Here is a 22,214-nt window from a genome sequence, read left to right on the forward strand (position 1 = left end):
CATAAAATATGGCATTGGGTATATGATACACATAATTCTAAAATACATCGAGTCATGCTCTACTTGCTCTCCTCCTTGGCCTCACTCGCCAGCTTCTCGATCTGGTCCTTTCGCTTCTTCAACACCTGCTGCAGCTCCTCGACCGTCTCCTTGAGCACTCCCTCCGCCTCCTTGCCCTTCTTTTCGCCCACCGTGCGCAGCGACTGCAGCTGGTTCAGGATGTCCGATCCGCCGGGGACCATCTTCGTCCACTTGTCCAGGTCGAAGGAGCTGTTGTTCTTGGCCTGATCGACCTTCTCCTTGACGAACTTCTCCACCTGCTCCGTCTTGCCGGACGAGGCCGAGTCCTTGACCAGACCCCACAGCTCGCCGAAGTTGCCCTGCTTCAGCGCATCGGCGTTGTTCTCCACCAGCTCCTTCAGCTGGGGGTTCTTGTCCAGGTACTGCTTGCTCTCCTCGAGGCCCTTCTGCCACGCCTCATCGCCAATCTTCTGCAGCTTCTCCTTCTTCTCCTGGATCAACTGGCGCACCTTCTCCGCCGACTGCACGCTGAATCCCTCCTTGGCAATGCTGGAGACCTGCTCCCAGGTCTTGTTGACCTCCTCCTTGGCCTGCGGGCCGTACGCGTCGCCCATCTGCTTCAGCTGGTCCCAGCTGCCTCCGACCTTCTCCTGCAGCCAGGGGTGGTTGTCGAGGATATCCTCCGCCGCGTCGCCGGACAGCTCGGCCAAGCGACCGAGGTGTTTCTGTAGCACGCGCAGGGCCTCGAAGGCGGTATCTGCGTTGGAGCCGCCCTTCTTGGTCACGCCCTTAATCTCCGAGTAGGCATCGCGAACAATCGCGTCAAACTCGCTGCCGTGCTTCTGCTTGATCTTCTCGAGGTCGTCGAACGCGGTATCGATGTACTTGCGCGCTCCCGGGATGAAGCCGGCGTAGCTCTTCACGGTGTCGCGGAGCCAGTCGAAGGCCCTGTCGGGCTCGGGTACATTCTGAACGATCCCCTGCTTCACCTGGTCGGCGTAGTTCTGGGTCTGCTTGACCGTCTTGACCACCGTGCGGGCGCCGGAGAAGTGGTACCAGGCGTAGCCCGCGACGAGAGTGACCGCACCACCAGCCAGACCGCCAACCAGGGCGGGGTTGCTGCTGCTGCTACCGTTGGAGCTAGATTCTGCGGAAGAGGACTGGAAACGGGCGTTGGAGTAGCGGTTCTTCAGGGGGTTGGTACGTTGCTGTCTGAGGCAGCGGGTCGCGACTCTGGGTGTACGGTTCATCATGATGGGTGGTTGTGAGGGGGTGTGTGAGAGAATTTGTGGTGGGAAGAAAGATGAGAGGAGATAGTTGAGGTTGTGGAAATCAATTGATTATAATGGACTGAGTGAAGACCGCAACCGGGGGGAGCATCCCCGGACTATAAATCACACAAATCACTGGTGGGAATGCAGCCATTCCGCACCCGTCAAGATGACGCACGCCCAGACTTGTGGGGCGCTAAACCGCATTAGGCCCATCTCAATCTGGCCAAGACCCGATCTGGCTCCGGCCCAGCGACCCGGTGCCCACGACGTAATCATTCCTTCATGCTCGCTGTTTTTGCGCCCACGTCATGCTTCATAGCCAGGAAGACTACTCCAGTAGACGAGACGGGTATTTCCTGGTTGGGGGGAGGCTGTACCTGACGCACGGGCACATTCCTGTCCAATGTGAAGGAAGCGTAGCATAATTTAGTCGGGTATGACGATCGTGGCTGTGAGGGCACTCCCCCTGAGTTGCTTGTGGGTGGGTTGCTTGGTAAGGGGAGATTGCGTTGCCAGCTGTCGAGAGACAGAGCAAGACCCTTTGCGTGGGTCGTCGCAATATAGATCATTGTAACGGAGGAACACATACTATGTATGTATCTTCAGTCTTGTAGTCTTGTTGACCACGGCTACTCCCGCCGCAGGAGCCTTAGCCACCCCCAATTATAGCAACAAGGTCCATCCATGTGCTTGATGTATGGCCGTCGGACAAGACGGAGACTACATTCTTAATTGTATGCTTTTCGCTCGAAGTAATCTGGAGGTTAACCGTGCCCTCGAACTGGATCCCTAGTGGCAAGGCCTGAAACGGGCAGAATATATAACTCATTCCGCCGAGCCTAAAGTAACTGCAATCCCTGGCTGGCTAATGTATCGTACAACTTGCGACAATGCTCACGTGGTGATGAAACACCAAGATTTACAGAGATCATGACTCAAATGGTTGTGTATGATTATCAGGAAGTCCTTGTAAATCTCATCACTTGAGCAGGATTGGGTTTCGGCGATTATTGAGTTCCTACGAATTTCTGAGTCTTCCTGCTGAGTTCTGATTGCCTGGCCAGGGAGGATAGAGCCTCGCAGAATCATCTTATTTTCGCGAGATGGTCTTAGACTTATACCTCCTGCAGCGTCGGCTCTCCCATAAGAATTCCTCGTACAGTCTTGGATTTACTATGTTGGCGCTGCAAGGATCAACACTACTGGGGAAAGAAGTTTGTATGCGCAACAATCCAGGAAGCTATCGTGTCTCGTATTGACCTGTAAAGATACACTTGCGGACGGAAGCCGCCACACCCATATCTAGAGAGCCACTAATTGCCTTTCTTGAACCCGCTTCACCATCCCCAGCACTGCAGAACCCGCTGCCCATGTCCTCCGCCAACTGTGCTCGCACAGGCAGGTTCACCTGCTGCCATGTGATCCGTCAACGAAAGTCATCGAGATGACTTAGACGTAGGAGACAGTGACCGAGGAGTCGCTGTTGATAGTGACATCAGTCACAACCTTGCCGGATTGCTCGATCTCAATGACGGTGGCGTCGTCGAGGCCGACGCTCTCGCCGCCAGCAGCCTGGGCAACGGCGCCGGTGAAGGTCACGGTGCCGAAGTCGACCAAATTAACCAGGGAGCCATTCTCCTCGAAGTCTATGCATAGGATTAGTACCGGCGATATTCATGCCAGTCAAATCAACACTCAGGCTCAGACTTACCTTCCACGATCCACTCAGCATTCTGACCACCGAGCTTGGCACTGGAGTAGGGAGCAGACAGCTTCTTGGTCACAGTCTGGCCAGTGCTCTTGTTCTCGATGATAGCAGTCCCGCTGGTAGAAGAGGACGACTCAACGATGGCGACGATGACATCACCGGCAGAGATGTCGATGCTGCCGCTGAAGTCATAGGCATAGTCGGGGTACCACTCGTACCAGGCATCATAGGAAGCGCGGCCATTGGTGAGGGTGAAGTCGATCCCGGTCTGAAGAATGGCATTGCCGTAGGTGTCCCCGTCAATGCCCACCCAGGCGGAGGCAGCGCCGCTACCAGTGCCGGTGGGTTCGGGGACAGTAAAGGTACCAGTCACAGCCGTGTAGGTCGCAGAAGCCGAGGGGGGGCTCTCCAGGACGGCACCAGACCAGTTGGAGCTGTACTCCACGTTGGTCTGGTTCTTGACCGTCGCGGGGCGGTTGACAGCCTCGAGAGGGCGAGAGCCTCGAGTGCCAGACGCGCGAGCCTTGACACGAGCTTCGAGGCCGCGGTTGGGGATGGCAGCAACGGTACCAGCGAGGATGCTAGCAGCAATAGCGGCGGTGAACTTCATCTTGATGGATTGGATAGAAACTCGAGGTGAGTAATTGAGGAAGTTGGAGTATTGAAGCTAGAGATTTCCGCGATGGAGCAGAGAGCTGGCTGATGATGATGGAGAAGAAGCACTCGAAAGGGCAATTCACGAAGTATTTATGCTTCTCAGAACGAGCCCTCCATCCTCCATCCGCATCCTCATCTTCGAAGACACCCTCATCGCATCATTTCACCTCATTGTATCCTGGTCATCGCACGATGAGTCTTGAGTAGACCAGAATCACCAGTTGAGGACCATTCGCGATCGCAACGATGCGGTAGAATATGTCGACATGCATCGGACTCCGGTGGACCAGCGCGGCGCCCTGAGGAGTTCCGCAGGCTGAAGACCGTGAATACTGTCCATGCAGGGTCTTGGCGCTCGCCTTAGCGCAGAGGTTAGCGCACTTCATCTCCTTCAACATCATCACCACATCCATTGCTCCATTGACGCGAGGTTTGACCCCGACGTCCCCGAAATTAATGCTTGCGCATCTCAACGGTATACTCGCCATGTCTTCCGTTCCATCGAAGGTCTATACGCGGAGTTCCAACTCTGTCCCAAGCTGATCCTGAGAATATGAAGATCAGAGATGTAGAAAAGCATTGCAGCCCATTGGTGACCCGGTCAGTGCTGAATACTTTGGCAATGGCGTGCCAACCCGAGGGGCATTGAAGCCAATGTTGCCAATATTTTAGGGGTGGAGTTCAGGGTGACATCCGCCGGCTCCTGCAGATGAAGTGCCTGCAGGATAATCTAAGCGTGCGGGGTGCAATGGTCGCAATGGTAATTAAAGCAGTTGCGTGATTTCATATACCGGATGAGTTGATGAGCAGCTTGCAGCATTGGGTTGGATTACGAAAGAGTGAGTTAGTTAACTAGTTATGCAGAGAGCAAGCGGATGAGTCAGCTTCTCCGTGAATTGATCCCGTGACCCTGGAACAATCTCAATTAAACAATTTGACTCGCTCCAACCATACAAACATTTCCAATAGGTCAAATGATAAATAAACAGTGCAGTACAAACAACAACCGCTGGACTACCACGGCTTCTGTCTATCTATACACCCCCTCCCTCACCCTGCTTGTTGTCTAATCTTGGAAAACGAAGCGGTCGTCCCGTTTCATTCACAATCCCAAGCCTTAGACCCCGTTGCCACTGCGTGATCAAGCCCCCCCGCCGCACCCGCCCGACGCGCCCACTCAGTCAAGTCCTGTCCTCGGCAGCTTCGCAATCCGCTCCTCCCACCCAACTTCCCGATGTCAACAGCTCTATTCACATCTCTGACTCTATCTTCACTGATGATGGAGTCGGAACGATGAAGCGGCTGGGGTCCTTTCGCCGTCATGCCAAAACAAAAACCACATCCCCATCGGAACATTCCGACGCCGCTTTTCCGTCAGGGCCAGCACCGGCCCTCCCCGCTCGACTATATCGATTCAATAGAATGGCCGAGTTGTGGAATCGGTCTTGCAAACTGTCCAGTCCTTGTATCTTAAAGGACCTGCTCGACGACCCCTGCTACACCTCAACATCAAGATGGAAGATTGGGATATCAGCAAACCGCTTGCTTCTCTCCCAAGCATTAACCTCACTCGGCTCGGCCCAGGGATCTCGTTCTTGCTGCCTCTGTCGCGGAGAGGACATGGTCCAGGGTTGATTCTTCTGGTGCCCAACACTGATCACTCGCTGGACATTATCGATGGAGTGCCATCACCCCTCATCAAATGGGCGGAGGAAGGATATTCGGTGGTTGAAGTCCAAGAACAAGCTTTGGCTGGCGGTGGCCACGATGCATTTACCATCGCTTTGGACGCTTTGGTAGCTAGCAAGGACTGTGACAATGGAAAGATAGGCTTAATCGGTACGTCGATCTCCCCTCCCGTGAAACAAGGAGGTCGACTCCTGACCCGGGGGCAAAGTGTACGACCCTCAATTGTGGACTTCCGTGGCCACCACCATCCCTGGTATCCCGAGCATCGTCGCAATCGTGATGTATGGAGAGGCCGGATCTAAACTCCCAAGTGCCTGTACTCCAGCCGCCCAGCCGATTCTCTGCCACCTTGCGGGCACAAGACCCAAGACTCAGAGCCGCCAGACCAGGCAGCCCTCCCGGGAGTATTATTACCCCACCGCCAAATCCTTCTTGTTTGCCACGCCCTTCGCCGACGACTTTCTGTATGGCCCGGAGTCCATCTCTCATACTCGCAGTCTGTCTTTCCTAAAGCCCTTGATGGCAGGCCCATACTTTGATTTGGAGGCCATCTGGGACGAGCACACTTTCTATGAATTCACCGACCGAAGTGTGGAGCACACCATGAGTACTATGGTTGCTCAGCCATACGTGAATCATGTTCCGACGGTGAGAACACTGATCTCTCCTGCGAAAGCCTCTACGGCTGAACCTGGAAAGAGACTGATATCCCTAGCTTACCGGCGGAATTGGTCGTGAATCTCTTACTCACTTCTACCGGCACAACTTCATCTTCAACAATTCCGCCGATACCGAGACAGAGCTGATCAGCCGAAGCCTCGGCATTGACCGCGTCATCGACGAGTTCATCTTTAAATTTACCCATGACCGGGAGCTGGATTGGCTGTAAGTCGTTCAATTCCACTCTCTTACCCCAATACGTTTCTATTCCCAGGTCCACTACGTCTACCCCAATACCGATCACTAATCTTCGGGACGCAGTCTGCCCGGAGTGCCGCCAACACAGAAACGCGCTGCAATCCCCTTCACGGCAATAGTGAATATCCGTGGGGATCGACTGTATCACGAACATATTTCATGGGATCAAGGTACCGTGCTTGCACAACTCGGACTTATACCGGACTATTTGCCCTTCCCATGTCCTCTGCCAGATGGTCGGAGGGTTGAGTACCGCGTGCCAGTGTGTGGAATAGCCACGGCGGAGAAATTGCGAGATCACACGGCGGTACCTTCGAACCAGCTCTTCGAGTATAAGGTGCGGGAATACATGGAAGAGCCGTGAGTCACTGTGTTTAAAGAGCAGCGCCCCATACGGGAATCATACGCCCAGTTATCAACCTGCAATGTCAGTAGATTACGATGCCAGGATTCTTAAAAATGACCTGGTCTAGTCTCTAATGGATGGGCAAGATAGCGAGATGCACAAGGCGCGTTGCTTTCATAGATTGCACTATTCCGCATACTAATGAAGTGGGCTACGTTACAATGCTTGTCTGCATAGCACATCGGGGCCGACTTCTTCTTCATTGGCACTGGAGGGAAGCTCACTATGACCTAGTGTCTGGTATGTCGGGGATGAATGGCCAAGCACCAAATCAGCCTGACTTCAAACCCGATACGCTTCTTAGCGGATCATCGACTCTGCAACATCAGAGGAAACAAATGGACGATGGATAACAGAAGACTAATCCAGCCCTTCAAAGCTTCGCAAGGCTGTCTAGCTTATCCATCTTTGCGTGAGTTCTAACGATGGCCTTGTAGTTCGGAAAAAGCCCTTGTGGGTCGTACTTCTCGCGGATCTTAAGGAATCTTGCGAGCGCGGTATCACTCAGAACCCGAGTCTGTGTGCGATGGTTAGTCTCTGTAGCTATGCAGGCTAAAGCCAGACAAAGACGTACGTTGGCAGTCTCGTTGTTCATATCAATCTCGGTGATATACTGTCCTACAGCGACGTGGAAGGCTCGCTGGTAGCGGTCCCTCATGTGATCCCAGAGGGCGGGTTTTGATTGCGATTCGACCGAGCCAGTGATCGTTGAGATATACAAATCTTGCGGCAGGCTCAAGGCCGCATCTTTTTCATCTGGGACAATGTCACAGAAACAGGCGAAGACACTCGAGGTCCGGGTGGGTAGCTCAAGCATGGCCGGCTTGATCGCCTCGAGTAACTGGAGGGACAGCCGTCAGCTGGGTACGGCTGAATGAGGACCCCTGGGTCTTCACGTACCTTTCCTACCGGACAGCTTGGTTCATTCATGATGGAGTTGATCTGCCATTTGTCTTGGCGATGGTTTCCCAAGAAGCCGCGTTTGCGGGCGAAGACCTCCTCGAAGGTTCTCCGCTGAACAGGCTTCATTTCCAGCAGATGTTCCCGGACAGCGTCGGGGATCGCATCCCACGCACTCATCAGCGTCCGGGCTTCGAGAATGGTGTCAGTATAGCATAAAAGATTGAGGTTGAGATGCAATTTCGCGCCGGCCGGGATCTCGTCGGAATCGTATTGGGGATCGTACTTTTCCGGGTAGTCAATCGTGATATTGAGATCGGTTCCGTACTTGGGAGTATGGCGACCTCGCTCGATGGTCCAGGTCATTAGGGGCTCATAGCTATTATCATCAATCTCAAACTTGAAGGTGCGCTCCCACATCTTGGAGGCACGGATGGTTCGTCCCCAGAAGCGCGTGATAACGCCAAAGAACCCCAAGCCTGAGCCACGGGCTGCCCAGAAGAGGTCTTGATTCTCAGTACGACTGGCGATGAGCACACGCCCATCGGGGACGACAACCTCAAAACGCTCGATCCAGGTCTGGCTGGTTGCCCCCCAGCCGCGGACAAACCATCCTTGGCCCCCAGCGAGCATGAAACCGCCTGAGCCGACAGTTGGTGCATGTCCGTGCGGAAAAAACCGTTGAACCGATCCCAATGCCGCGGCCAGTTCCTCCACGCGCGAAGATGGTCCAAAGCAGATCTCACGGGTCACAGGGTTGTAGTCAACGTGGCGGTTGAGGTTGACGGTATCAATCAGGATTCCGTCTTGGATGAGGTTGCCTAGGTTCATGATATGACCCGATGATCGAATCCCCACGGTTGTTTTGAGCTCAGAGGCCCGCTTGAGACCCGCAGCCACATCGGCGGCGGTTTCCACCAAATGGATCTCGCGAGGATAGCGATCTGGGGTCTCGGCGGTTGGGTTCATGCACCGGCATCGTTCGTACGCCGGTGAATCACGGAAAAGGACTTTCTCACTGCCATAGTCAGGTGTCGTGGTGTATCTGGGTTGCTGCTGAGACATGATCGTAACGTAGCTTGGCGAGGCAGGGAGTAGTTGGGAAGTTACTGAGGGTTCAGGCGGAGCACGGAACAAGGGTTTTGTCTCAAGCTGAGCTATGTTGAGTGGCCACAGTGCTGTCATTGCTGACAGGCTAGACTATCGGAATTGACAATGTGGGTGAGAGGGTGGATAGTGAATCGGAATGCGGAAAACCTGAGACATTGCAATTCGTCGCCCTGATCATCAGGATATTCATTCATTGAACAATTCATCGGAATCTGCGGAACCCTTCCCCTCTCCCGCCTTTCCTTTCGAAGTCCTATCCACCAACTCGTGCGCGGCAACATGGGAGTCGCATTGTCCGATCCAGGTATTTAGGGGAAATGTCTTACAGAGAGCACCGTACTATTCGGAGCTCACATCGTCGACCTCCAACAAGATGACTAGAACAACTCCAGATATTGACCTCATTGTCGTTGGGGCAGGTAGGCTTTTCTAAATCACCATCTCCACCCATGATGGGGGACCAAGTTCCTAGTTTGCTAACTCCTGGTTGTATTGTTTAGGATGGTTTGGTTTGTCTGCTGCGAAGCACTACATTCAGCTGCACCCTCAGGACCACATTGTAGTCCTCGAATCAGCTGGCTCGTGTGGAGGTACATGGGGACAGGAAAGACTCTACCCTGGACTCAAGTCGAATAACATGGTGGGCTCTTATGAATACCCCGACTTTCCCATGTCGGAAGACGTCTATGGGGTCAAGGCCGACAGCCACATCCCCGCTGCCACTTTACATCGTTATCTGACCGACTACGCCAAACATTTTGGAGTCTTTGATCGAGTTCAATTCCACACACGGGTAACAGCAGTGCAGCCACAGTCAGAAGGTGATGGGTGGAGACTTCACGTTGCCTGCTCGAACGACCCATCCAACTCCACGACGGAAATCGAAACTAAACGACTGATTCTGGCCACCGGCCTCACCTCTTTACCTAATATGCCCTCATACCCTGGCCAGGATACCTTCCGCGGTCCTGTCTTCCACGCTAAGGATTTCAAACGCGAGGCAGGCACATTGACAAGCTGCAAAAGAGTCGTCGTGGTCGGGGGCGCTAAATCGGCCTTGGACGTGAGCTATGCATATACGCAGGCTGGTGTGCAGGTCGACCTCATCATTCGGCCCGATGGAAATGGACCTGTCTGGCTGGCAAAGCCGTTCGTGACCCCCTTCAAAAGAAAGATGGAGGAACTACTTCATACGCGCTGCCTGTCGTGGTTCTCTCCGAGTCCTTGGCAAGATGAGGATGGCTACTCGACCGTGCGCTCGTTTCTGCACGGTACCAAGTTGGGGAACCTTCTCGTGAACAACTTCTGGTCCATACTTTCTGCGGATATTGTTGAATCGAACGGGTATGAGGATCATCATCACCCCTCGCTACTCGCACTGAAACCGTGGTACTCGGCTTATTGGACAGGCTCGGGTGTCTCCATCCACAATTTCGATACCAGCATCTTTGATCTGGTCAAGGAGGGCAAAATCTGCATCCATACGGCGAATATTACCGAGCTGGGGCCCCGCCATGTACACCTGAGCACTGGGGAGACGCTCCAAGCAGATGCAATAGTTTGTGCTACTGGCTGGAAAAAGGGCTCCGCTATAGAATTTGTGGATCTCGATTGCCGGCCTGTCTCCGATCCCACCGAAATGGATCGTCTCCTCTGCCTCGCCGATGATGAAATCCTCTCTCGCTTTCCAGGTCTCAAGTCGCAGCCTTGCCTTCGGACATCGGGCGCCGCGAAACGCCAGAAATCCAATCCTTGGCGACTCTACCGATTCATGGTGCCCCCAGCCCTGTGGGAAAGGCGCACTCTGGCCTTTGCCGGTATGATATCCTCGGCCAGTACAGCCATTTGTGCAAGCCTGCAAGGACTGTGGATTTCCGCTTACTTCGACGGGGCACTGGACCGCATGCCCCCCACCCAGCACGCCGTCGTCCACGAGGCAGTGATCAACTCCGTCTGGGGTAAATGGCGGTATCCCTGTGGCTACGGAGAGGATGTTGCCGATTTCGCCTTCGACGCGCTCCCATACTTCGATCTGTTGCTGAAGGACCTGGGATTGAAGCACCATCGGAAATCGTCGGCCACTTCCGAACTTACTGAGCCCTACAAGCCGTGGGATTATCAAGACGTAGTGGAGGAGTGGAAGCAGGGACATTGGTCACCTCGCCAAAATGACATTTCGCCAGTGAAGACTAACTTAGTTTGTCATTGACTTACTCATATCCTTTAAGGCTCTTTAGTCTTGCAAGCGTTTCTTAGTTTAGCTCAATTGGAGACAGAATACCTATTATTTCCTTCTCACCCTATTGCGTTGGAGGACGCACCTATGGTTGCGGTGGATCTTCGAATTACTCCTCCGTTTCGGTTCTGCGCTGGACCGACGAGAACCACCTGTTCTCCCTCAACCAGGAAGATACTAGTCAGTCCCTTGTTCTATGCTGGCTGCAGCGGTATCACATCCCTGCCTGCTGGCACCGTGTCATCAGCTGGAGCGACTCGATTCCCTACTCTCTCGTTAGAACATAGCTAGGTCAAATTGGTGTCTATGGAAGGTACGATCGATGAATTGCATAAATATGCACCTTCAAAGTACATGCTTCAAAGTGGACAGGGGTTTATTAGTCTAGATAGGTTACTGTCTTGGACTGCAGAAATTCGTGAAGCCCCCATTCCCCATTGAATCGGCCCCAGCCGCTACTTTTTTGGCCTCCGTGTGGCAAGGCAGCCTCATCATGAACGCTCATCGAATTGATATGGATGGCGCTGTTTGCATCGGGTTAATCAATAGTAAATAGGTTTGAGAGAAGCGAAAGTGACGAGACAGACTCACCCGCTATCGATACGACGTGCCAGCCTCAGTCCCTTCGCAAGATCTGCGGTAAAAAGCGAGCAGCTTAGGCCATACTCGGTATCATTGGCCAAAACCACCGCCTCCTCCTCAGTGTCCACGGTGTAAAGTGATACCAACGGACCGAAGCTCTCTTCATAATAGATATCCATGCGCTTGTCCACGCCTTCCAGCACCATGGGTTGCAGGCGTAGTTGAAACTTCTCGCTCGAATCCGGACCACCACTCAGAAGACTGGCTCCTTTGGACACCGCGTCTTGGGCTAGTCTTTGATTCCTGGCTACTGCCGCTTGCTGGATCAAGATACACGGCGTGTCAGCGGCGGACTTCCAACGCGCGACTTCTTCCAGCAGCGCCCGACGAAACGGCCCCAGGATCTTGCGAGCAACAAGAATCCGCTCAGTGCTCATGCAGGCCTGGCCTGAGTTGATGAAGGCCCCCTTGATACATTCGCGCGCGGCAAGTCGTATATCGGCATCCTCAAGAATAATAGCGGAGGTCTTGCCCCCCAGCTCCATCAATGCAGGCTTCAATGACTTCGCTGCCTCAGCCGCGACGAGCGCCCCAACGGCCGAACTGCCGGTGAAATTGACTTTGCGTACAGGATGGGCACGGATCAGGTGGTTCGTCACTACAGCTGAGTCCGCTCGAGTGGTATACAAGAGGTTGAGCACCCCGGCGGGGAGGCCGGCATCGTGAAAGATTTCGCCGATGTGGTGAAAACACCCGGGACTCAATTCGGATCCCTTTAACAGACACGTATTGCCGGCTGCGATCGGGTAGAGACAAGCGCGCACCCCGAGCAGGTAGGGTGCATTCCAGGGTGCAATCCCCAGAACCACCCCATACGGAGCGCGATACAGCAGCGCACTTTGCCCTGCCTTTTGGGGGTGTGGAATCTGCCCCGTGAGCGTGTGGGCCAACCGCCCGCCCGCATCACGGAGCATTTCAGCAGCTGTGGCTGTGTTCATGCGCGCAAATTCAGCGCTGGTGCCTAGCTCCTCACGGAGAGTATTCTCCAATCTCTCTCGTCGTTTGTCTACCAGGTCAGCCGCTGTCAGAAACACGTCCCGCCGAGCAGCGGGTTTTGTTTGCGCCCACAAGGGGAATGCCATGACAGCGCTGGCCAGAGCATCGTCTGCATCCGCCACTGATGCATTTGAGCACTGGTAGATGGTTTTCTCGGTAAGGGTGCTGCGAACAGGAAAGGCCTTTGCGGTGGTGCGAGTGGTCCCATTGATCCAGAGAGGGACCTGTCGTGGGACTCTGGAGGGGGATAAACCTGCCAGCTTCGGAGAGAATGACATTGCCGAGGATAGGCTATGGGCTGACCTGGCAATAGTTGCTCGGTTTGGCGCTGATAAGAGCGTCTCGTCTGGTTTTGGAGGAGGGGGGATGGCGATCCTCTGCGAGTAAGTGATGGATGTATCATGAGTCGGAATTGTCGGAATTGTCGGAATCGGCGGATTCGTCGGATTCGTGGCAGGTTAGCTTGCCAAAGGGTGATATTCAGTCCAAACCACCATCTCCATTAAGGCCTAACGTATTGTTTAGCATCCTGGCTTGAGAAATAGTCTAAGATTACTTCTTGATTCTCTATTAGCCATTGATAAGTCAAGGGCTGGGTCTTTTCTTGTCAATGAATTACTGCATTGACTCCACCAGCCGGGAGGCGACTGAAGACAAGCATTGCGTGGCAAGATGGTAGCTTAGTGGGGCATGTGAGATAGATTACAGTTCTGTAAAGCTGGCAGCATTACCAGTACTGTACGTACAGTACCTATCATCAAAATGCGGGGGTGCACTGACCGTCCCCCATACGGCCAAATCTGCGATAACAACCTGTCCTTTGTTTCTCCCCCCTTAAGCAACAGGTCTCTCGCTTCCGGTCCCTTTGCCCACAGCAACCTTCCATCACCTCGCACATAATGTCACAGACTCGTCCAGCCCGAGCGGACCAGGAAAGAGTCGGCCGCAACAAGCGTGCTCCTTATATCCAGCGCGCCTGCTTGACTTGTAAACGACGAAAACAGCGCTGTAGTGGAGATGATCCGTGCAAACACTGTGAGAGTCGCGGAGTCACCTGCCAATATGACTTAGAGCCGGTAGCTCGTCACTTCCCCCCGGACTATCAGGGTACTGTGAGCAGGTATTTTCAAGCCCAGAGGAAGAGAAAGATAGGCAGATCGTGTGGGAGTCTAGACGAGCACTAACAGCGGGCTCCTCGATTCCAGCCAGGTCCATCGCTTGAGTGAGGTAGTCGAGTCCCTGCAGGCTGAAGTTCAGTCCTTGAAGGGATCAATAGACCACGGAGCCTCAGCAGCAAGGGGCAAGCAGCGTACTCCGGACACCCCGGCCTCCGAGGAGTGCTTGGAGCCAGGCTCCAAGCGCCGCCGATTCGTCACCACTATGGTCGTTTCTCCTCCTTCCACAGTGGCGCCTCGTTATCAAGGCTTGACATCCCCTGATTATAGCTTTGAGCTTGCCAGTCTGAAGCTGGCTCATTTGCAGGACCCTACTGCAGTGCCTGCCTCTCACCTTGATGCCTTCTACAACCGAGAAGACGAACGACAAGGAAGGACGAGGCTCATACGAGAGGGTGGAACCGATGGTCCTGCTGCCTTATCCAAGGCCCACATCCAACCCGAGCACACGTCAGTTCGGGTCTTCCTTGAGATCCCTCATACTGAGGCTAGGAGACTGGTGGTGTCGTATTCCAACACCGTGGGGCTGCTTCATCCGGTGGTGGATATATCTGTGATTCTCTCACGTCTGGACGCGCTTTATGCTCGCCTGACAGATACTCGCCAGTCGCTGAGAAATCAGCCAGCTCTTTACGACGTGATCGTGATCCGCCTCATTTTGTCCATTGCATTGCGCATGGAAGAAATCCAGCGGACCGATTTGATTGCAAGCTGCTTTGAGGGCGTTGAAAATGAGCTAAACCACATTCTGGTTTCTGAGCATATTAGTCTGAGGGGCGTGATCCTTGTCCTGCTTGGTGTCGGTCCTCCCTGCACTCCGTCGTTGGACATTTGGACTTTACTAAAACTGATTAACAGGCAGTTTATCACCTATTCTCTGGAAGTCTACGAATGGCGTGGAGACTTGGAGGTGTTGCCGCCTCCTTAGCTTTAGAGCTCGGCCTACACCGACCGATGACACTACAGAAAGCCTTTGGTGACGAGGGAGAGCAAGTAAAGGCGACAACATTGATGTGGAGTATTTTTGTGCTGGACCATGAATGGAGCACGGCTCTAGGGCTTCCCCGTCACATGGACGACGGGTCATTGGTCCCTGCACAGCTACACCTCGTACGTTATGCCCACCAGCCTGTCATGGGAAGAATTCAAGTTAGTGTGCTGATACTCTGACTATTACTGCATAGGTCAAGACGCAATATCTGAATGCGATGATGTCCTACTGTGTCATCAGTTCGAAGATCGTGAATGCAACTGCGGGTCTACCTGTGAATCCGGACCTGTACGAGGAGGAACAATTTCAATTTATTAATTATCAGATCGACCGGTGGCAACAGTCTGCAATCGCTAAACTCCAGTCTCTTTCCTCCCCAGTCCCTTCAGTCTCTTCAAACTCTGACAAAGCCTCCGATTTCATCCAAACGATACTGAGTCTGCGTGCCAATCAGCTCCGAATCCTCATGCTTCGACCATTGTTCTTCCAAAACAGCCCCGTCAAGCCCACTCAGGCGCACATCTCGCAGGCAATCGACACTGCTGTAGAGACTATCACCATCCTGAAGCAGCTCGATGCACAAACCGATTTGTATCGCCGGCTGCACGCTCTTTTCAGTCAATTCGTCGCCTCCGCTGCAGCCTTGATCTTACTCAGCATCATCTACACCTACAGCGGCCCCCTTGACAATACGTCCAAGACCGGGCTGTCAAGCTCCATCACGCGCGACGTTTGCGTCCCTCTCAAAAATGTGCTGAAGCTAACCGACGCCTGCTCTGGACTATCTCCAGCATGCGCTCAGCTCCACTGCCGTCTGCGGCACATTCTCGGGATCTTGGTTCGTCTTCAATTCATCTCTATAGACGGCATTTTTGCCGCGCCGACTGAGGGGCCCGTCAACCCTAGTAGTCTGCAAACCTCGGAGAGCTCCATGGTTCCGAACTTCGCGGACCCCACTGGAGGAGACCTGAGCGATTGGACCTTGCCATCGCCACGGGGAGCTGATCATGGGGGGTCAGATCAAGCGGACCTGTTGTTCGATTGGGCGCCACTGGCTTCGGACAATGATCCACCGCTGGATCAGCTCCTTGATGGCACGATCTGGACGGAGTTAAACAAGCTGCTTCGGCCTCATTTGCGAACCGAATCCGGCCTATCTGAGTCTACCAGTAGCCATCCTATCTCCTTGAGTAGATCCGAGAATTGAACTCGTCGATGTTCCTATTTTGTACTGCGCTGTCAGCTACTATTGGGTTACGGGTCCCCCATTTCCACACGATCGAGAAGATAATTCGTATTTTAAAAATCATGCGGAAAGAGGAATATAGCGGGTTGATGATATCTGTTATTGGTTTAGCCGTTCCGATGGATGCGGAATTGGGCTTATCATACGAGCGAGTACAGATAACTACTGCTTCTGCCGCCCACTGCACCCAGGGCAAGCCAGAATATTTGTGTTCAGGCTGAATTTCAAACGAGTTAATTCTGCAACATGTTCTCCCGAATAGTGTCTGCAAAAGAAGTGGAAACCCATAGTCTGGAGACAGATATCTGGATTGTAGTCAATGGGAAAGTCTACGACGTGACTGAATTTGCCCCGACACATCCGGGGGGAGCCCAGAGTGAGGAAGCCCTACCTGCCTAGCATCCTGATCCTCCTGTCTCCTCTAACACAACCGAACCCCAGTCATTTACCAACATGCCGGCAAAGATGCGTCGGTGGAGTACAATAACGCCCATTCCTCCTCGCTGATCGCCACCGAACTCCACGGCTCCTGCATCGGCGAGTTGGACACCTCTACCGTTCCCCCGAGCTGGCTGACCTCGGTCGCGACCGAGACAGCCCCGACACGCTCGCCCCAGGCTCCTCGCAAGCCCCCTCTCAGCGACGCTCTCAGTCTCAAGGACTTCGAAAAGGTCGCCCGAGACCAGCTAAGCCCCAAGTCATGGGCGTTCAACAGCGGTGCGGCCAACGACAATCTCACGCGAGATGCCAACCAGACGATGCTGCAGCGGATCTGGCTGCGACCGGCGATCATGCGCGACATCTCGACAGTGACCACGCGCCGGACGTTGCTGGGCTGTCAATTCAAGGTGCCCGTATACATCGCGCCGGTGGGTGCGGCCAAGAGTGTCTGTAGAGAGGGTGAACTTCCATTGGCACGGGCAGCGTATAAGGCCGGAATTGTGCAATGCATCGCTACCACCGCCTCCCATTCCCTCGCCGAGATCCTTGATGCGACCCCGGAGCAGGCATGGCTGCAGGTATACATCAACAGAGATCGGAGCAAAACGGAAGCACAGATACGGCAGGCCACGGCATCCGGGAAGGTCAAGGGGTTTCTGATCACCGCCGATCTCCCCGTGATGTCCAAGCGAGAGGCCGATGAGCGGCTCAAGCCCGAGGGAGGCAGGGGCCTGGTAGTGAGTATCAACCAGCAGCAGCCGCTGGGGGCCCCACCCATGAATGTGTATGCGGGCTTAGCCAAGTCGAATAGCTCGTTCATTGATCCTACTCTCAACTGGCAGGATATCCCCTGGCTTCGGAGCATTACCGGACTGCCGCTGCTGATAAAAGGAATTCAGCGGGCAGAAGATGCGCATCTTGCCCTGCGTTACGGTCTCGACGGCATTGTGGTCAGTAACCATGGTGGCCGCGCCGCCGACACGGCGCCCCCATCCATCTTGACCCTTCTTGAGATCCGCCGTGACTGCCTGGAGGCGTTCGAGAAAATGGTCGTTCTGGTAGACGGAGGGTTCCGACGAGGGTCTGATGTCGTTAAAGCCGTTTGTTTGGGAGCCTCGGCCGTCGGTCTGGGTCGACCGTTCATCTACGCCTTGACCTACGGGGAGCCGGGAGTGCTTCATGCCATCGAAGGTAGATAAACCTAGAATAAGAACTGGTCGACAGTACTAACAGTCATGATGCATTCTTAGTCCTCAAACAGGAAGTCGAGACGGCGATGCAGCTGGTAGGATTGACCAACCTGCGAGACGCCAGCCCTAGATACATCAACACCGCCGATTTGGATCGCCTGTTGCCACCAAAAAATGGCCTTCCAGAAGAGCTCGCAGCTGAAGGTGCGAGAGCGAAAATGTGATGGCACAGATTTCTTAGTCCACCTCCTTTTGGCTCTTTTTCTGTATCAAGATATCACCGTCTCGGCAGCCAGGTGGCGCGTTGCGCTGTAAGCATGGGAAGGTTGTCCCAGGCGGACTGTAGCTTTGCACCCTCTCTTCCTTCTCTCTGTTCAGAATCATCAGTCATCATCATATCAATCTCTACAGTTCAATTGCCGAGAGCCAAGTAATAGATGATCGGAATGCAGCTTCCGATGCGGGACGGACGCTGTTCGGAACTGACGCGCCACCGCATCTCTTCCGATGGGGACGATGTAGCTTGCCAATGTAGCACTGCATTAGATATAAAACTGAATGAGATATGATGATTCAAGGAGTACAGTGTCACAGATTCCCTGTTCCTACGGTTCTTCGATTGAAAATGTGAGTGTTTGTCCCAATCGCCGAAGGCGTTGTACCGAACGATAAGTGATAGCTGGCTAACCGAGCGGGGTCAGGAGCTACACTGCTGCTACCGCTTTCCTCGAGGCTCTGTGGGAGGTAGGGTCTATCTTGCTAAATCCGGGAAAAAGAAAAAGAGTACTAGGTGTCCTACTAACTACCTTTCTCCGAGTCACAGGGCGGAGTCTCATATGTGTTCGTGAATCTGGGGTCGGATCACCCGGCCATCATGGAGGCGATCGTCTACGGGAAGAAGTTCAGGAAAGGTCGATTCCCTGAGATTATAACCTGCCCACACGAAGTACGACTGCCGTAGTTGTCCAAGTACGTGTGAGATCCCACTGACTGTATTGGCCAGATGGTGGCTTTATCGATGGCCGATGGATTTGCTCGACTAACCGGCAAGCCCCAAGCGGTCATCGTGCATGTTGATGTTGGAACTCAAGCTCTGGGCTGTGCAGTTCACAATGCCTCTGCCGCCTACTGTCCGGTTCTTATCTTCGCAGGCCTTTCGCCCTTCACCATCGATGGCGAACTGTCCGGGTCTCGAACGGAGTATGTGCATTGGTTGCAGGATGCTAAGGAGCAACGCCAGATTGTCTCGCAATACTGTCGGTATACCGGGGAGATCCGCACGGGAAAGAATATCAAGCAGATGGTAAGTCGGGCGATGCAGTTCGCGACGAGCGACCCGCCTGGACCGGTGTATCTGACGGCAGGGCGAGAGGTGCTGGAAGCCAAGATTGAGCCCTACACGATTGAGCGGGCTCATTGGGGAGCCGTTTCGCCCACCGCGCTGCCAGAGAACGGGGTGGAGATGATTGCCACCCTCCTGGTTCACGCTCAGCGTCCTCTCATTATTGTTGGGCACTCGGGCAGAGATCATCAGGCATTGCCTGCGCTGGTTGACCTCGTTGACATGGTGCCGGGGTTGCGCGTCTTGGACTGTCTGGGGAGTGATGTGAGCTTCCCCTTCACCCATCCGGCATCCTTGGGATTGGGAATCGGAGCCCACGAAGCCATTCCCACGGCCGACTTTATCCTAGTCGTTCACGCGGCGGTCCCCTGGATTCCCGTTCTCTGTCGTCCCTCTCAGCACGCCAAGATTGTGCACATCGACATCGACCCCCTGAAGAACAACCTCAACCTGTGGTACATCAATGCTTCGAAGACCTACCGGGCAGATGCAACCACCGCCTTCCGCCAACTGCAGTCGTACATCGCGAGCAACGAGGGCTTTACCCCTATCCTCGCATCAGCCGAGTATCTCAACCGTGGTGCAGCTACCAAGAACGCGCACCATGAGCGGCTGGCCGCCCTCGCACTCGCAGCTGCAGACCTCGAGAATCCGCTAGCTCTAATCGACAGCCACTATCTCGGCCGCCGTCTGCGCGAGACATTACCGCAGGATACCATCTGGTGCCTCGAGACCGTCACCAATGCGATGCCCATCACCAATCAGCTGCAGGTGGATGCCCCGGGCCATCTGGTCAACTGCGGCGCTGGCGGACTCGGCTGGTCGGGGGGCGCTACCCTGGGCGTTAAGCTGGCGTCCGATCACTTGCTGGGTGGGAATGGCAAAGGCAAGTTTGTGTGCGAAATTGTAGGGGATGGGACGTATATGTTTGGTGCTCCGGGGACAGTCTACTGGATTGCTCGACGGTACAACCTGGCGACTCTCACCATAGTTCTCAGTAACAACGGTAAGTAACTAAAACGGTTGTCCCGTCCATCGTCGCTCGAGTGGCTAACATGACGGGGTCAACTATCTACTAGGATGGAACGCTCCTCGCAACTCACTAGAGCTGGTACATCCCGCCGGGTTAGGATCGCAGGTGAACAATCTGGATCTCAATATCTCGTTCAGTCCCACCCCGGATTATGCCGGCATCGCCAAAGCCGCAGCAGGCCACCATGCTTGGGCCGGGGTTGCGGGCAATGCAGAGCAGTTCGAACAGCTCTTGCCCCAGGCAGTGGAAAGCGTGAAGAAGGGCGTTCTGGCAGTGTTGGAGGTCCGGTTAAGCAAGTCCTGGCAGGCTGCCGAGCTGGTTTCGCGGCTGTAGTTACAGATTACACTCGAACTCTGGACGGACTGGTAAACACTAGCTTGCAATCTGATAAATATAAAGCCCTAATCTGAACCTCGACGTTGGCGGTCGAGTGCCCGAACGGGGTGGCTATTTCAGCCCCATTGCCCCCCAGCGTGACAACACGCGCTCCTGCACATCCTTGGGATAAGCATGCTGAAAGTCAACCTTGTGCCAATCACGACCACCGGCCGTGAACTCCGACTCGAGAAGACAATTGGTCACGGTTTTGCCCCCGCGACAAGGGCGTGGACTACCACGCATCGAGGGCACGAGGGGCAAGCCAGGCACATCGTCGAACCCGTAATCGTCCTGACCGGGGCGTGAGCGACAAGCCACTGCCCACATCGTCTGCTGGAAATCGTAGATGTCAATGTCATCTCCCACCAGGAACAGTCGCGAGGCCAGCCACGCGCGTTTATCCTGGAACACTGTCTGCCCGATAGACCTGCATAGCTGCTGTGCGTTGGTACCCATGGACCTGAGTCGCTCCGAGTTCACTTGGAGGAACACCCAGGTCGCGTTGGTCTCCAGCGGTGCAAATGCATCGGAAATTGGGAGCCCGTGTTCCAGGCAGATATCTAGAATCTCTGGCACCATCAAGGCAGCTAGAGTGTGCTGAGAGCCGTCAGTCAGGAAGGCTACTCCTTTGCGGACGCATGCAGGCAACCGACTCACCGATTCGTCCGTTATGACCCCAGGCACCGATATAGGCAGAATGGCATTCCCCCGGTGGGTAATGGCGTTTACATGGTATATTGGCATCTGTCTGCTCTCGCCTTCGAAGCCATGGCCAAAGTATTCGCCAAAGGGGCCCTCCAGGGCCGTTTCGGTGTTAGACAATGTTCCTTCGAAGACAATTTCACAGCTTGCTGGGACCAGAAGGTCGTTGGTCTCACAGCGCACGAGACCCATTGGGGAGCCGGTGATGGCATTGACATAATCCAACTCTGAGACGCCATCAGGGATGGGCAAACCCGCGGCAATGATGGCGGCCGGGGGAACTCCCAGAGCCAGAGCCCAAGGAACCTCTGCATGTCCTTGTTTCCTCCACATTTCCTTGATCTGCCAATTATGCTGCGGAGGAATGCAGAGGCCGACCAGCTTGTTCCGGTCATTAATCATGGCGCGCGCGATGGACCAGTTGATCCAGGAACCGTCGGGGGACTGAAGGATATGCATTCCATAGGTCTGTACATACCTCCCGCCGTCCCCCTGGTGCAGGAGAGGGGCAGGAAGTTGCATCATATTGATCTGGTCCCCAAAGATTTTGTTTTCCTTGCATGGACCGGTCGAGAGCACGGGAGACGAGGCGACTGAAGGGCAGGATCGCTTCGCTTGGAGGAGCTTGGTGTTGATCTCGCGCCAACTCGCACTCGGCGGTAGCCCTATACCTCGGGCGATGCGTCCCAGTCTCTCTGTCGGGGACTGACATAGACTCTGGAGATTCGAAGTCATCCTCCACAGTCCATCGCGGGCGCCTTTGACCTGGTGGAATAACGGCACCTGGGCGTTTCGCTCGCTCACGCGTCGAGCAATTGCCCCGACCTCGAGATGAGGATCGACTTCTTGGTAAATATCCACCAGATCGCCGTCCGCGCGTAGTGTGTTGAGAAACGAGCGGAAATCCGGGGCAGTGCCTTGGGGTGTGGCCTGGTGAACATAGTGGCGCTGGCTTCCATGTGCGGACGTCCATCGGCCATGAGTAGCTGAGATTCTAAACATCGTGTTGGAGTCCTGCGAGCATTGCTTTAGATGAGGATATGCGCACTTGTCACCCGACTGGTACACTACACGGGTATATCTTTCTACCTTACAGTGATTTCCCAGTATGCTGGTGTATCCACTCATCGGAAGGTTTCCGATGGAATGTGAACGGCCT

At 54.4% G+C, this 22,214-nt stretch overlaps 10 protein-coding genes across 10 annotated transcripts; 5 read left to right on the top strand and 5 right to left on the bottom strand.

Annotated features, from left to right (window-relative positions):
- Window position 1: 1 nt before the first annotated feature.
- BO72DRAFT_453672 (uncharacterized protein) lies at window positions 2-1,363 on the bottom strand. The gene has a single exon (XM_040946038.1). It carries the CDS (start codon window positions 1,272-1,274, stop codon window positions 60-62), a length of 1,215 nt encoding a protein of 404 aa, XP_040795453.1. The 5' UTR covers window positions 1,275-1,363; the 3' UTR covers window positions 2-59.
- A 1,381-nt stretch (window positions 1,364-2,744) lies between these two features.
- BO72DRAFT_463808 (A4/G1 family peptidase) lies at window positions 2,745-3,613 on the bottom strand (the record flags this gene model as incomplete). Its single annotated transcript, XM_040946608.1, has 2 exons — window positions 2,745-2,941; window positions 3,007-3,613. 2 exons carry the CDS (start codon window positions 3,611-3,613, stop codon window positions 2,745-2,747), a joined length of 804 nt encoding a protein of 267 aa, XP_040795454.1.
- A 1,339-nt stretch (window positions 3,614-4,952) lies between these two features.
- On the top strand, window positions 4,953-6,780 carry BO72DRAFT_15141 (LEA domain protein). The gene is made up of 4 exons (XM_040939235.1): window positions 4,953-5,499; window positions 5,558-5,997; window positions 6,065-6,234; window positions 6,331-6,780. Exons 1-4 carry the CDS (start codon window positions 5,175-5,177, stop codon window positions 6,629-6,631), a joined length of 1,236 nt encoding a protein of 411 aa, XP_040795455.1. The 5' UTR covers window positions 4,953-5,174; the 3' UTR covers window positions 6,632-6,780.
- A 266-nt stretch (window positions 6,781-7,046) lies between these two features.
- BO72DRAFT_532720 (FAD-binding oxidoreductase) lies at window positions 7,047-8,644 on the bottom strand (the record flags this gene model as incomplete). The annotated part of the gene is made up of 3 exons (XM_040950450.1): window positions 7,574-8,644; window positions 7,248-7,514; window positions 7,047-7,190 (listed from the first exon to the last, which is right to left on the bottom strand). Exons 1-3 carry the CDS (start codon window positions 8,636-8,638, stop codon window positions 7,047-7,049), a joined length of 1,476 nt encoding a protein of 491 aa, XP_040795456.1. The 5' UTR covers window positions 8,639-8,644.
- Window positions 8,645-8,671: 27 nt separating this feature from the next.
- Window positions 8,672-10,892, top strand: BO72DRAFT_442012 (flavin-containing monooxygenase; the record flags this gene model as incomplete). Its single annotated transcript, XM_040943494.1, has 2 exons — window positions 8,672-9,102; window positions 9,184-10,892. The coding sequence occupies exons 1-2, from the start codon at window positions 9,057-9,059 to the stop codon at window positions 10,890-10,892; spliced, it is 1,755 nt and encodes a 584-aa protein (XP_040795457.1). The 5' UTR covers window positions 8,672-9,056.
- A 406-nt stretch (window positions 10,893-11,298) lies between these two features.
- BO72DRAFT_442016 (aldehyde dehydrogenase) lies at window positions 11,299-13,082 on the bottom strand (the record flags this gene model as incomplete). The annotated part of the gene is made up of 2 exons (XM_040943495.1): window positions 11,511-13,082; window positions 11,299-11,443 (listed from the first exon to the last, which is right to left on the bottom strand). Exons 1-2 carry the CDS (start codon window positions 12,833-12,835, stop codon window positions 11,299-11,301), a joined length of 1,470 nt encoding a protein of 489 aa, XP_040795458.1. The 5' UTR covers window positions 12,836-13,082.
- A 374-nt stretch (window positions 13,083-13,456) lies between these two features.
- On the top strand, window positions 13,457-15,930 carry BO72DRAFT_532723 (Zn(II)2Cys6 transcription factor; the record flags this gene model as incomplete). Its single annotated transcript, XM_040950451.1, has 4 exons — window positions 13,457-13,677; window positions 13,763-14,531; window positions 14,591-14,842; window positions 14,917-15,930. The coding sequence occupies 4 exons, from the start codon at window positions 13,457-13,459 to the stop codon at window positions 15,928-15,930; spliced, it is 2,256 nt and encodes a 751-aa protein (XP_040795459.1).
- Window positions 15,931-16,215: 285 nt separating this feature from the next.
- On the top strand, window positions 16,216-17,921 carry BO72DRAFT_503403 (FMN-dependent alpha-hydroxy acid dehydrogenase family protein; the record flags this gene model as incomplete). The annotated part of the gene is made up of 3 exons (XM_040949118.1): window positions 16,216-16,345; window positions 16,411-17,601; window positions 17,661-17,921. 3 exons carry the CDS (start codon window positions 16,216-16,218, stop codon window positions 17,822-17,824), a joined length of 1,485 nt encoding a protein of 494 aa, XP_040795460.1. The 3' UTR covers window positions 17,825-17,921.
- A 553-nt stretch (window positions 17,922-18,474) lies between these two features.
- On the top strand, window positions 18,475-20,308 carry BO72DRAFT_473253 (thiamine pyrophosphate enzyme; the record flags this gene model as incomplete). Its single annotated transcript, XM_040947190.1, has 3 exons — window positions 18,475-18,546; window positions 18,604-19,948; window positions 20,022-20,308. The coding sequence occupies 3 exons, from the start codon at window positions 18,475-18,477 to the stop codon at window positions 20,306-20,308; spliced, it is 1,704 nt and encodes a 567-aa protein (XP_040795461.1).
- Window positions 20,309-20,422: 114 nt separating this feature from the next.
- On the bottom strand, window positions 20,423-22,057 carry BO72DRAFT_442017 (UbiD family decarboxylase; the record flags this gene model as incomplete). Its single annotated transcript, XM_040943496.1, has 2 exons — window positions 20,423-20,950; window positions 21,011-22,057. The coding sequence occupies 2 exons, from the start codon at window positions 22,055-22,057 to the stop codon at window positions 20,423-20,425; spliced, it is 1,575 nt and encodes a 524-aa protein (XP_040795462.1).
- Between the last annotated feature and the right edge of the window lie 157 nt (window positions 22,058-22,214).

Source organism: Aspergillus fijiensis, assembly GCF_003184825.1.
Source record: "Aspergillus fijiensis CBS 313.89 unplaced genomic scaffold BO72scaffold_101, whole genome shotgun sequence".
NCBI lineage: Eukaryota > Fungi > Ascomycota > Eurotiomycetes > Eurotiales > Aspergillaceae > Aspergillus > Aspergillus fijiensis.